General features: G+C 40.7%; 1 protein-coding gene across 4 annotated transcripts in view; it reads right to left on the bottom strand.

Annotated features, from left to right (window-relative positions):
* Window positions 1–13,856, bottom strand: part of pcxb (pyruvate carboxylase b) — a 291,444-nt gene that overhangs the window by 43,539 nt on the left and 234,049 nt on the right. For all 4 annotated transcript variants that reach the window (XM_026161745.1, XM_026161746.1, XM_026161748.1 and 1 more), the window contains exons 13-16: window positions 13,143–13,287; window positions 12,487–12,576; window positions 7,186–7,407; window positions 1,938–2,094 (exon numbers count right to left, since the gene is read on the bottom strand). In XM_026161745.1, coding sequence (XP_026017530.1) covers window positions 1,938–2,094; window positions 7,186–7,407; window positions 12,487–12,576; window positions 13,143–13,287 — 614 coding nt within the window. The remainder of the gene's footprint in view (window positions 1–1,937; window positions 2,095–7,185; window positions 7,408–12,486; window positions 12,577–13,142; window positions 13,288–13,856) is intronic.

Here is a 13,856-nt window from a genome sequence, read left to right as displayed (position 1 = left end):
AATATTTGTGTATGCACTGCAGGTGTGTAAGCTTGTATATATATTACTCATGCACATCAACAAAGTAAGCTTGTCAATCCATCTGGAAAAGAACTGCAGGCGTGTCGGTGCATGTGTGGAGGTAGTGCAATATTCATGGCCCTAAGTGCATTACTAATATACAGCTGTATCAATGATGTGTACCTCGGTAAGCATGCCGAGAGACAACAGGAACACATCAACCAACTGACCTGATTAAATGTGAGTAAATTGTGTGGTTTGTGGCTAGCCACCGTACGGTGCATCTAATTAGATATATCAAGAGGAGAAGCAACTGTGCTGGAAGGCTAGGTTGGACATGTCCAGCTTTTATTTTGTAGGCGCACTACTGCTGGGTAGATGCTATAACATAATTATTACAAACACAAGTAGCTATAAAACATCCCTAATGTCATTAACTTGAGCTTCAAGAAGCTAACTGCTGAAAAGGTTGGAAAACAGCATGAAATATGAAGCTCGTCTCATAAAGCTGTCAGAAACAGTGTCATCGTATGTTGATTAATTTTTATCGATATGGGAAATCTAAATTATATATGACACTTAGGCAACTGTTCTTAAAAATTTAAAAAGCCAATGTGGTGTAAGAGTGCTGTGCAAATTTTATATGAGCATTGGGGAGTATATTCACTTTTCAGAGGTGGAAAAGAGTGGAAAAGGCTGTGCAAGTGTACAAAACAAAATCTACAAAGATGATTCTGTAACAAAAGGATGTAACCAAAACTCACAAAAGGTTTACAGAAAACACATTTTGTTATTTTGAAATCATTTCTCAATTCCAAACTACATCATGAGCAGAAAAGAATGAAAAATATGTGAATATGATTAAAATGTCTTCCTCCAAAGAAGCAGACACCTTTCTAAAATGTTCTTTAATAATATTTCTCCAGCCTTTTTGAAGGTCTTTGAAAGTTTGTCGTTGGACATCGTTTTGATTTTTTACTTATTTTCAGTTCAGTCTTCGGACCGTACCATTTCACAGGAACTTTAGGGAGGAACTGGTGTTGTGTCTGCACACCTTGCCTTAAAAATTTTAATGAAACTGGATAAGCAGACAGCATAAGAATAAGTCTCCTAAAAGATCGTCTACAGCAACTGAACATGTGAGAGTCATGTCCTGAAGAACTGGGGGAAAGAATCCAGCAAAGACCTGACAAGACCGAGACACGCATCAGTTTGTCAAATGACTTTTTGATGAAGCCTCAACAGAAATGGTCTTAAAGGAAGGGCAGCTGTCAAGAAGCCATTCTTAAGGAAGGGAAACTGTAAGAAAAGGCTGACGTATGCCACTGAACAATCAGTGAGAACAGGTCTGACGGAGGGTTTAATCCAAATTTGAAGTCTGGAGTAGAAATGCTTTCTGCTGTACTTTTTGCTTAGAAATAAACACCTCCGCGTGATATTATTCAAGAACAACAATACATTTCATTTTCAATAATTTAACAAAAAGTGCATGCATGAACCTGACAGTTAACAATGTTGTTCCCATAGAAACGACAGAAAATTTCTGAAATAATGTCACAATGACAGACAAAGCAGAAGGAGCAGCAGGTGGCTTTAAGAAAATCTGATTAAATTCATGTTTTTCAACAAATCAATAAAAACAGTTTCCAACACAGCTGAAAGAAACAAAAAAAGCCAGATGGGGAAAACGATAAAGCCGCTCCAGTGTTACGAAGTGTCAGCTGAGCTGTCCAAAGCTGGATGACCGGATACTGACTGAATACTGAAAACTACACCAGTGGTTTGTAATAGTCATTAGATCTCTTTGGCAATGCAACTTAAGCTGGACATGCGTGCATGTCGGGGGCATTCATCACTGGATTAATGGACATATTTGGATTCAGAATACACATATTCATAGTAAACCTGAATAATCTGAAAATGTGCACGTCACTCACTTAAAGACCGCGTTGTCAGGGTAGTTGGTGTAGCCCACGGCGTTGGCTCCTCTCAGCAGCATCTGAAACGGGACATTTGGGATCAAAGCCCTCAGCTCCTGCAGCCTCTTCCAGGGACACTCCGATAGGAATCGCATGGCCACGTCAAAGGTAGCACCTACAGACACGCACAGGTTACACTTTACGTCAGCTCTCATCTTTCACCCCGACTTTGATCTCAAAATCAAAAAAATTATATTTCAAACTTCTCCCATTACCCACAAACACATGCAGATTTAAAACAGTAATGGCTGCTCAGATGAAATATCCGATGATAGCTTCACATACTGTTCATTCAAACATATTCATTTTTTTTTAAGTCACTTTAAAAATCTAAGAAATGTTGCAGTGGTAGACGCAAAAAGGAGAGATAGCAATCCGCTCATTTCCCTTTCTGGGGGAGTAGATTAGCGAATCTCATACCCGTTTATCATATCAGCCAGAAATATTGAAGCCTCCAGTGATATTCTGCTGATCCAACACTGTCATCATTAAATTTCATTTTCTGAACACTCATATGTTTAGACACGGAGAGAATACCAAGTATAACTGCTTGTTCCTTACTCTAAGATGTAAGGATTGCCAAGGAAAAACCCGCCTCTTCATAATTTTTAAAGAGATTTGGGATGGGGGGGGATTTTAACCAATGTCAGCATCTCTTAAACCAATAGCTTGGAGTGGAAATGACTTCAAGCAATCCTGTGATGTTAAACATACTAGTATGAATGTTTCATTGCACGTGAGATAGCAAGACATGATGCTGGGTGAGCAATTCATCTGGGACGGCAGAATGTACTCTGATAATTTGATAACGCAAATGAAGACTGACAGCTGGTCTCACACGCAGGACGTTAGGCAGGAAAATGTTGCAGCCTGCCTGTTTTGGGTTGTATTTTGGAAAGAAAGGCTTTCACTCAGAGTTGAATGTGTGCCCAAAAAAACCAAACAAAAACAAACAAAAAAAAAAGATAGAAAAAAGCCCTCTATCAAAATTCTTGTAGTACTACAGTACCCTGAATTAAAGCTGAAAGTCTGCACTTCAATCACTTCTTCATTGTCTGATTTAAAATCCACTGTGGTGGCATACAGAGGAAATAAAGTACCATTGTTTAAATACCAATAGATCCAACTATACATAAGGATGATTAATATCCATGTGAATTACTGAGTTACATAAACCAATGTCAGCATTTATCGTTTTTGCCTGCGCGCGCAATACGGCCTTGATGTAACATTGATTCAGTTTTTACGTCCTCTGAGATTCCACTTTGTTACTGTAGTTTGCTCGAGCCACCTTTGTGCAGTCAACTCTCTCCCGCTCGTACCGACAAACTGCTTGCATACCTGAAAACCTGCGAGACGCCTGATTACACAACTGCTTGTGTAATGAACAAGATCCAAATAGCAGCATGATGGCATAGAGCAATTAAGAATCTACTTTTTTGTGTCCCCATCTGATAAATTTCCCAAGTGTAAAATAGTTGAGGAAACCATATAGACGCATTATGTGACCCAGTTCATTTTACTGCATCTTTGCTGGTGTGGGGAGGAACGCTATATCAGGAAAGGACTTAATCCTCAAAGGGCTTTCACAGGCTTAATCTCTTCAATGATTCATTCTGCCTCTAAGCAGCTGAAACATGTGAAAGCAATATTCCCCATCTAAGACCACTGTGTTAAAAAAAACAAAAACATTCCTACATAGGGACATTAAGTAAGGGTAAGAGAATTCAATATTCACACGATCGTCTCGCTTTAGCATAGATGAGTAATATTTTTCACCTCTGATCTCTCTGTAACAAAAGTGCACTGTACAGGGACGCCTTCTTAAGGCAGGCCTGGTCGTCATTTCTCCAGTGGTTATTAAGTGATTTACGAGGAGCTGTTTAGAGGTACTTTTACAAGCGGCCGCTGTGGGATGGTGGGTGCTAGAGCCAACCTTTTAACTGCACGTAGTCCAATTTGTTTTCCACCCTAAATCGATATGAGGTGAGGAAACAAGGCTGGCAACTAGTCAGTCTGGGAACTTTGGATTTTAAAAACAGTGAGGATGAAAAGGTGCAACATATTTTATCTGAAGAGAAATCCACTCATCTTGGCACGCACTACTTTGGCCTGTGAGTGACTTGCTTCTATAAAGTCTTATGTGACCTCAGAGATCTTTTCAGTCAGGACCACTTTAGCTAAAACAGGATTGTTATTGCCATCTGTAGTCATTTGTATTTTGTTGTACTGCTGTGTCCTGGGAAGTATCCGCCCTTTCATGAACGGGTGGGTAGAGGATACCATCCTGAAAGCTTTCACCTAGCTGCCGTCTTACCGCTGCTTTCCTCTCGCACATATAAAGGATGGCATCGCCGCCCCAAATCAGAAAAAGGTTTCAATGGCAAAAGATGAGACTGACTACGAAAAAGGAGCGCTGTGGTCGAAGGTGGTTGTAAAGTCGTCGCTTAATTCTCAGTAAAATATCACTGCAGTTTAAGGTTTGTTTTGAGGTTTCACATTTTTAGAGGCATTCAAACGAAAAGCTGTGGGGAAAAAAATTAATAAATAAATAAAAAATAAAGATCCTGATGTTGGGTTTGAAACCAACACTGACCCCTCTCGAGCAAAAGCACCAAACTGAACATCTTGTGTCAAAATATTTGGTGACGGATTCTTCATTGCGCTCTAAATGCTGTGTCGTTACTGCAAAACTGGCTTAATCAACATTAATTAATATGGAGAAGATGACACTCGGTGAAGTTACAGGAAGCTTTCAGGGGAGTGTCTCTTTTTAGAATGAAATCTGCCTTTAAGTGTTTAAATAATTATGAGAAAGTACCGTGCAGTTTTCTCTGACTCATAACCATATCACGCAGGAAGCACTGAGGCCTCAAGAGGACCCACTAGCAGATTACCTTTCTCTTCCAATTCACGTGATTGCCAAAAGTTTTCTTAACAGAGAGAAATCAATCTTACGCTCCTCAGCTCATAATATCAGCTTATTGACAGAATATCAGTAGTTGTGTAAACTTTCCCAGCCCACATTCAACCTCCGACTTCAGCGATCTGCTATTACAGATCTGTGGTTTGAGGTTTCTTCCTGTTAAAAGGGAGTTTTTCCTTCCCCCTGTCGCCAAAGCACTTCCTCAAAGGGGGTCGTCTGATTGTTGGGGTTTTCTCTGTTTTGTAGGGGCTTTACCTTATAATAGAGCCAACTGTTGATGTGATTTGCTGCTGTGTGCATTTTTAACTGATTTATTCTAAATTTATGAGAATGCATTAATTTATGGAAGACATAATTACACACTCTACCTTTAAGAATCACTACATTCTAAATAAACCAATGTGTAAAATGGAAATGACATCTTTATATGATCTTACTATATTGTTTGAATTGCCACTGCTGTAGCCAGGCCTTTTTTAAATGTACATCACACTATTCAACCTATACAAAGACTTTCCGCTCTTCAGCTTGCTTTGAAACAGTCCAATGGGTCAATGTTTTAGACTTTTAAAGCCCACATTAACTGTCTGCTCAGAAAAGGATGTTCTCTTCGATGTTTGACCATAAAAATGGCCTCAAAGCATGCTGTGTCTTTTCTCTTTTCAACTGTTTGACATCGTCCTCATTTCTGGAACACGAAACGTTCTGTGCAGACGCGTCCAAGCCATTTCTAAAAAAAAGGATTTACCAGAGCTTCTGAAAGGCTTGACAACTGCCCCACGAGGCTGTGCACAACCACAGTGAGAAACCGACTGCATTATAGTGTTGGGATCATCAGAAGCAAAGCTATGTTTGCAAATGATGCTCAAAAGCATTTTTGTACGGCCTCTGCTGGAAACGTGGATGTACTTTGAGTTGCCAAATACAGAAAAATGACATTAAATAAAGAAAAAAAAAGAAGGTTGTTACGTGCCTTCACAAGAGCAGCTTCACCGTGTAATGAGACACATGCAGACAGGAGGCTTCTCTGGCACCTATCCAACAATTTGCTTCACAGTGAAAAACCAAGTTTGCTACAAGCTTCCAGAGTCTGTTTAAAGATTTGGTTTAACGCGCCGCTCAAACACAGCCAAACTGAATTTATATCCTCTTTCTTCGGTCAGTCTCATAATAACACCACAATATTCCGGGTGATGGAAGCCAGGAAGCATTTAAGCCCTTTTTATTGAAATATCTACTCAGTAATTGACTTTTGCTATAGCCTTTTTATCTGTCCAAACATGAAGTAAGTAGACAGTTGCTTAATGTGAGATCAGCTCAAAGCGCTCTCCCACAGTAATGAAATATATTGCTTTTCCCTTAACTGGTGCACCATGATCAGTTTCCAAGAGGAATTTAATCTCAGAAAGGGTTTATAACTCCAAAGAGTTTTCACCAGAGACTCTTTCATGTCTTTTTTTCCCACCTCATTCTGTTCAACCAGCATTTAGCCAACCGGCCACTAAAACAGGACCTGAAATAGCGAAAGGCATTTGTTGTTTACTTCTTTGTTCTTCTGATCTCCTCAATCACGGTCGTTTTCTATATAATTTAGCATTAAATTGAATGTTTCAACCTCGAGAGCTTCTCTGGGCATATCCTTCCTGTGAATGTGTGTGCCCTAAGTGTTCTAACGGGTGAATGTACTCTTTGAAACCAGTTCGTAACAATTGCACTTCACACAGGACCGTTATCAAGAAGTGCTGATAATTGGTCATGTAGCCAGCTGTTCAAACATGCTGCTCGCATTTTTGCTTCAATTTCAGAGTAATTGCATATTATACAGGGACACTATTGGACTGCGCACGCTTCAAGAAGTTTCAATAACGTGTGATTTTCTCTATTCATTGAAGAGTAGGCAAAAGGTACAATCACTGTCTATTGAGGGAACTTGCTGGGGACTCCGTTTTGGAAGAACAGGTGGAAGAATTAGATTGTTTTCAGTGACACAAGTTTCACAGGTCAAACCGGAAAAAGTACGAGACGCAATGAATGACGATCACAGCAGGAGTGCGGGGAGAATAGAAAGGAGAGGCACTGATGACGAGATGCAATAAAATAGCAGGTCGAAAGGTTTTGTTTAACTAGATAGCCAGCAAACCACTACTGCCTATGGGAGATCAAACATTACAGCTCAGTTATTTTTAACTTCATTCAGCGTCATACAAAGGACATTTTTAGGGGCGAAAAGGGCAACAAAAGTGGACGAGTTTATCGTAACGTGACGACCAGGAAGCTTACCTCCCCAGTTCTCCAAGCTAAAAAGGTTGCTAAAGTTGTGGCTGACAAATGGCGAGATCTTCTTCAGGTCATGGGTCCGAACCCTGGTAGCCAGGAGAGACTGGTGAGCGTCCCTGAATGTGGTGTCCATCAGCAGGAGGCCTTTGTGGGCACGGACAGCCTTGGCAAATCCTTCAGGACCATCACGCAACAGCACGTCACGGAAACCTACAGGAGGGTCACCTGATAGTGGGGAAAGGGAAAGAGCACGTTAATGAGGAGAGCAACACTGAAGAGAAGGCAAAAGGAAAAGCTTTAATGATAATATAGCTCTATGTGATGAATATTAATCAGATGTTTGAAGATTTTTTTTATTCCACCACACAAGGTCGTGCAAATACGTCTATGAACTGAAAATGGATTGATGTAATGAAAAATGTAAAATAAAAATTATTTACACATCACAGGGTTGCACTTATAGCAGTGCAGAGCAAAGAGGGTTTCATTTGATTCAAACAGGGTAAAGACACAACGTGTAAGCACCCCTTTTTAGTCTTTGTGTATCGACTTTAAAAAAACAGACAGTATGTGGCAAGTTAACAGATTTACACCCGTTTAACAAGTAAACAGTTTGCACATGTACTCTATGAACATGGAGTTTTCTCTTAAGTTGTGCCATTAGCAGGTCTGGCAGTTGTCATAACGTCTACTAATGAGGTAATGGCATCTCTCAATGCTGCGCCTATCACCCACAGCTCAGGAGATCAGCTATAAAAGAATTCACGAATATAAGCTCAGCAGCTGGCTTATTAGACACACCACCCACCAATTTGTGAAAATGGTTTGCTCTTGCTGACAGTGATTCCTACGGCTATGGTTTTATATAGAAACTAAGATGCTACCTTAAGTAAAACAGAAGTGACAGAGCTTCGTACAACATGCTGCCAGCTTAGAGTTAACTTCTAGGATGGTTCCTAGTTTGCCCGTCACGTCTCCTCCTTCTCAGTCCTTCGTTTTCTGGAATGTGCCCCTGATTTTAGGTCTCGGATCAAAAAAGCAAATTCTGCTTTTGCAAATTTGACAATGCAGTCAATATTTAGCCCTGACTTGCAGCCTGTACAGGCTGTACCGTGTCTCCCTGCCACAATATACTTGCTAAATAGCTATAAATGTTTAACAAGTATATCGTGTACCATGTTTAATGCCTGAGGCTTGTTTGTGAGCATCTAACAGTTTGTAATTAGTATGTGTTCATAAATGAGTTTGAGGTTAATTTTGGTTTGTATACTTCTCTTGGTACCACCAATGACTTTGATGGTGACTCATCTATTAACTGAGATATTTCAGTCTTTCGGGACACAGAAATTCCAGCTAACAGATGAACTCTTAACAGGAAAACAGCATCACATCCATTAAGAGTGCTTTTTAAATCTTGCACGGTCTAATCCCAGAGGGACCCGAGATGAAGACTGTTGGACATGCTGGCAGTGTTTAAGTGTTTCTGGTTAGCTCACAAGACTATAATGTCACATACAGCATTGAAACATAACACAACTGCTAAAATCATCCACAAGGAGAGATAAAAATTGATGTGGAATCCCCCAGACAAATGCTGGCATTTCCAGTTTATTACAGCTTAGTGGTCCTCAAAACAAACATCACATAGCCCTGGCTCTACGCCGCTATAACCAACCTTCTATCCTAATCTTTTTCTCTTTGCTTTGCAATTAAACACAGGCACAACCCAAGGTATTAAAATACTGGAAGCACAATTTGGACCTATTTTTGCTGTGCTGTGTACAATCATCAATCAAAAACACTCGTTAATGAGGTACTTTCTGCCAGCTTAGATGTCCTCCAACCTTGCTTCTCTCACTCTCACTCTATCCTTGCTCTTGACCTTTTATTGTTGTACCTCATCTCCGAAAACAAATGATCTGTGCTATAATTGTCTCTAAGGCCTGCACAAGTAAAATGGGCAACACACATGCACACACAGCAGCACAAATACATTTGTTCACACGCACAGCAACACATTAACGTAGAAACACAAAATGAGCTCACACTGGCAGAGTAGACGAGCTCTGTGAAGTCATGCTGCTGAAGCAGAAAACAGACGTTTGAACTGATCAAGATCTATGAATAAGGGAGCCTGGATGATTCATTGTCAAAGTTGCATTTGTCACAAAAAATGAAATCTTAGAAACTTTGTTTTTAACCACCTGTGACGTCCTCGCATCTAAAGAACAGTGAGAAAATGAGGGCGTGTGCTCTGGGACTGCAGAGCTTATAGCATGCCACAGTTTCCTAGAAAACATTTGGCTCTGGAGTAGATTTTACACACACACACACACACACACACACACACACACACACACACAAGTGCAAAAACTATTAGAGAGATACAATTCCCGGGTTGCTGTGCTTGATTTTGACCAATCTGCACACGAACATACCCAGTCATCTGCACTGAAAACACCTCACTCCTGGTTCCCGGCTTTCTTGCCTTCTCTGTTGCTCAGGCTGATGTTATTTCATACCTCGTACCCTTTATATTCTTCTCCTGCTCCACAACAGCAGCTAATATGACCTGATAAGACTGAGCTACAGTGCCCCGAGCATCACTATTACCTAATTAAAATAAAACCAGTATGCCATACCTTTGTTCCAAGTTGACATCTCTCTACAAAAAAAAAATCTGTTGTGTGTGTTTGTTTGCGTTTCGGAACATTTTAATTGACAGATCCGGTGGGACTACTAATTAGTGCTTTACTAAAGTCAGGTATGCTGTAACTGTCAAATTATTGTCTATAAATAATTCATAAACACACAGCCTGGTTAAAAACTTGACTGGAAGTAAAGTTCAGGAAAAGCATTTTCCCCCCTAAAACCAGCTGCATGGCCAGTGAATAAAGTTACTTTGCTATATACACACAACACCTAAGGTATCTTCAAATTTCACAAAGACCAATTATAATGCTCTAAAACAGAAGCAAAAGCAGCGAAAGCCATTTTTGTTTGAAGATTGGTAATAAAAACGGGTTAAAAAACAAGCAGAGGAAAACAAAAAGGGGATTTTAAGGATTTAAGCCCATGTTTCTGTTTTTTCCTGTATACTATAACACAATATTGTACAACAAACTACTTCTACACTTTATTCCAAAAATGGAAATACAGTGCACGATGGGGAGTTTGAAAATAGTCTGTCATTTTTATTAGTCATCCTTCCTAGAGCGGGCTCACAGGCATCTGGTCATTAACCTCTAGATGTCCTCCATTAAATAAATCCAGATAATAATTGGAACAAGGTGTACTTCTACAACATGGATGAACCACCAGCAATCAGCCTTCAGAAGGAACGTTTCAGACTACAAATCCTAATTAGAAAATAATGGCCTCTGAGTACTTAACAGGCTCTGTCAGAACACCCTCGCCATGTCTTTCAGGAATACTTTCCATCCCATCTTTCCTCAGTGTGGTGGGACCCAAACTGCTTACTGCTTATCTTTAAAAGTGAAATTGAGATATCCCAATGTGACTGACCTTTGCTTTTCTCTTATCAGAGAGTGTTACATAGCAATAATCCTTTAAATATCTTCCCCATTGTCCCTTCTCGCCAATATCTTGATCAATTTATCTGTGTCTCACCTGTCACCACACCCGTTTGACCATTTTCTCCATATACAGGGATTATATGCTGCCCGAGCCTTCTGTCCTCCTTTCATAACCCCTTTCTCCTTCCATAGCCCTGTCACTCCCTCCATCCCTCTCTCCACAGAGTGTGATAATACAGGCCTAATCCCTCTCTTCTCTCAATCCCTCTGTTGAATGAAAGAAAGGATATAAGCACATTACAAATCTCATTACTAGGCTTTAGGTATGCCTCTGTGCGTCCCTGTGCTGCATGCACCTATCTCATCAGCTGCTTACAGTAGGTATGTGCAGTGTGTGTACACAAAGGGACTCTGTCTGCAGCATTTGGTGCAGCATATGTCAGGTTTGTGTGATTTAATGCACATGTGCATGTGTGTTTGCTCTCCTGCAACAAGAGACAGGCAATGATGGCCTTCAACAGAAAATTTGCCTAAATGAAAACAGTGGAGGGCATGCATGGGGAAATGCACACTCAGACGTGCACAAACGCCGCAGATCATTCGCTCCTATTCTGCTCCATTCCGTTCCACTGTGCACGGGTTTTAGATGTCAGATTTGATTAGTTATGCCTCATTATGATTCGTAATATTCACATTATTTTGCTATAAATTCATGTTTACTAGGCATGCTGTGGTATGTGCTGAGGCAGAACGGGGTGCTGATAAACATGTCAGATTATTACGGCTGACTATTTCGTTGCTGTCAAAAGGGAACAGCTGCATAAATTCATGCGGTTTGTGCATGGAATACATTTACACCTGACAGAGAAGTGAGAAAGGAGAAAAAGCAAACCACTGCAAAATGACCCCGGAGACCAGATTAATTCGCATAAGTCCTTTGTTTCAATAACTTTAAGACATATTTAGGAGTAAAACTAAGAACACGTAACTTTAAAAATACATATTTAAACAGCCTTGTTGTTCTTCACAAAATGTACTTTAACACTGTAGTTAGCCTTGAGGGGGGAAGGGGGTGGCTTCACTCCAGAGACCCAAAGCAGCTCATCAAAGAGCCCAGCTTGGCCCTTGGCCTTTCCTTTAAGACTAACAAGGGAGTCGTGCACACAGCGGGGTGAGAAGCGGAGAACTTCTGCTTTCAGAAACAATGAGCTGCACCTCTCCCCGACTGTACTCACAGCTCAGCAGAGCACTCTGGGCTAAAACCCTTTACCTCCCCAAGTGCTAAACGGAGCCATTTAGGAAGGCCTTTCCGCCTACAGCTATCAGAGCGTTCGACAGACCATTCGTCATTCGGCAGGTGCTTTTATCCAAAGTGCCCTATGGATACACAAGTGTTTACATTTTTAGCAACGCTGCCCCAGGAGAAAGAGGAACCTGTGACACTTGCTGTGGCAGTACCTTGCTAAATGAGTCCAAATGTAATAAATTCAATGTGGGATGATGCATTTTGATATTTTTATGATAACAGTCCTGGACACTCGTCTTGTGGGTCACAACCTGTCTTTTATTTTAACTTTTTTTTTTCCTTATAACATTTTGTTGACTGAAGCTCAGGCCCAAGCTTCGTTAAGCCAAATGCTTTTACGGTTTGGGACAATGTGTTATTGATTTTTGACTGGGAGGGCGAGCTGCCATCGGAGTTTACTGAATAATTTGTGAGGGAAAACTGTGTGCAATGACTGGTGAAACTGCCTTTGGATTGACGTACCCATGGTGACGGGAGGAACGACGGGGTCTGTGGAAGAGGGCTTAGCTTTGACTGGGATGGGTGTTGTTGGTCCATTCACCATCACATGACCTGGATACGAGCATAAAAATAGAGAATACAAATCAGATTGAGCCTAGAAGACATCCAGCAAACCTGAAAAACAAGAGGGTATGGATTATAGGACTTGTGTGTCACATGTGTCCTGCTACATTTGTGTGCGAGAGGTTTTCTGCACATTAGACATCCAGGTTATCTCCCTTTTGCACAGAATTGAGCTTTGTCTTTTTAAACCCAAGGTTTGGTGAAAGCCTGAGATAAGAATATTTAACTTTACTGGTCTTATCAGTAAGTTGGACCTCCTTCGTAGAGTAGCACCTAATCTAAAGGTCTTTAGCACCTGAAATGTTATCATTTTCCCAACTCTTAGTAGCTACAGAAACAAGCAGCTCTGCTCGATATAGTTGGTTGCCAAGCTATTAATCTTTCTTAATAGCCTCGTCTTAGATAAGCTTAGCTTTGTGGAAAAGTGCTACAGTTTTGATGGGCAATAAACCTAAGCCCAACAATCAATGGTGACAGTGCTCAGTCAGTATGGATCATGTAAATTGATTTGTTTTCCACCTTTAAGTGTTACAATGTATCGTTTCTGCACTGACCAAGGTAGTGCAGGAGTTTCTGGGCTCTGTTCTGAGTGGGTTTGAGGTTGAAGAGCTCTTGGTTCTCGTCAATGAACTGGGTGTCCACTGTGGAGTGCAGGAACTGGTGGTTGGACAGAACGTTCTGGAGGAACGGGATGTTGGTCTAGAGATGGAGAGAAAAAAAAGGAGAACGTGTGTCAGTAAAAACGCTGAATTAACAAAGGCTTCGTTTTCACAAACTCACACACAGTATATGAAAGCAAGCGAGTCAAGACCACAATCATGCTGCCGCTCTGTTCTGCAATTTAATCACTTGAAGAAAAAAAAAAAGCTCCAGCTTTTTTGAAGAAAGCGTCTCGAGTAAGAGCTCAGTGTTAAACAGTTAAGGATACAAAGCATACGCGCTACCGTCACATCAGTAAACAAGTTGTAATGTCACAAAAAACTCAAAATTTTAATAACGCAGTACTTCAAACAGTCCCAGCTTCAATAGATAAGCACACGTGTGTGAGGAACAGGGAGAAAAGTCAACTGTAAAACTAATTACATTTTATTTCTATGTTGCTGGTGTTTGCCTGCCTCCAACGTATTACAGCGCCAATTAAGCTCTCTAAATTAGCCAAGAGAGGGAGCGTGAACAAGGGAGAACATACAGGAGAAATATTTAATTGTTGGAGTTGATTTCATTACTTGATTTGTTGCCTGTTTTTCCCTCCACTGTTGCAAGCCTGA

The sequence above is a fragment of the Astatotilapia calliptera genome, chromosome 3 (assembly GCF_900246225.1).
Source record: "Astatotilapia calliptera chromosome 3, fAstCal1.2, whole genome shotgun sequence".
In the NCBI taxonomy this organism is placed as follows: domain Eukaryota; kingdom Metazoa; phylum Chordata; class Actinopteri; order Cichliformes; family Cichlidae; genus Astatotilapia; species Astatotilapia calliptera.
Note: the sequence above shows the minus strand (reverse complement) of the source record. Positions and strands in the feature narration are given on the sequence as shown.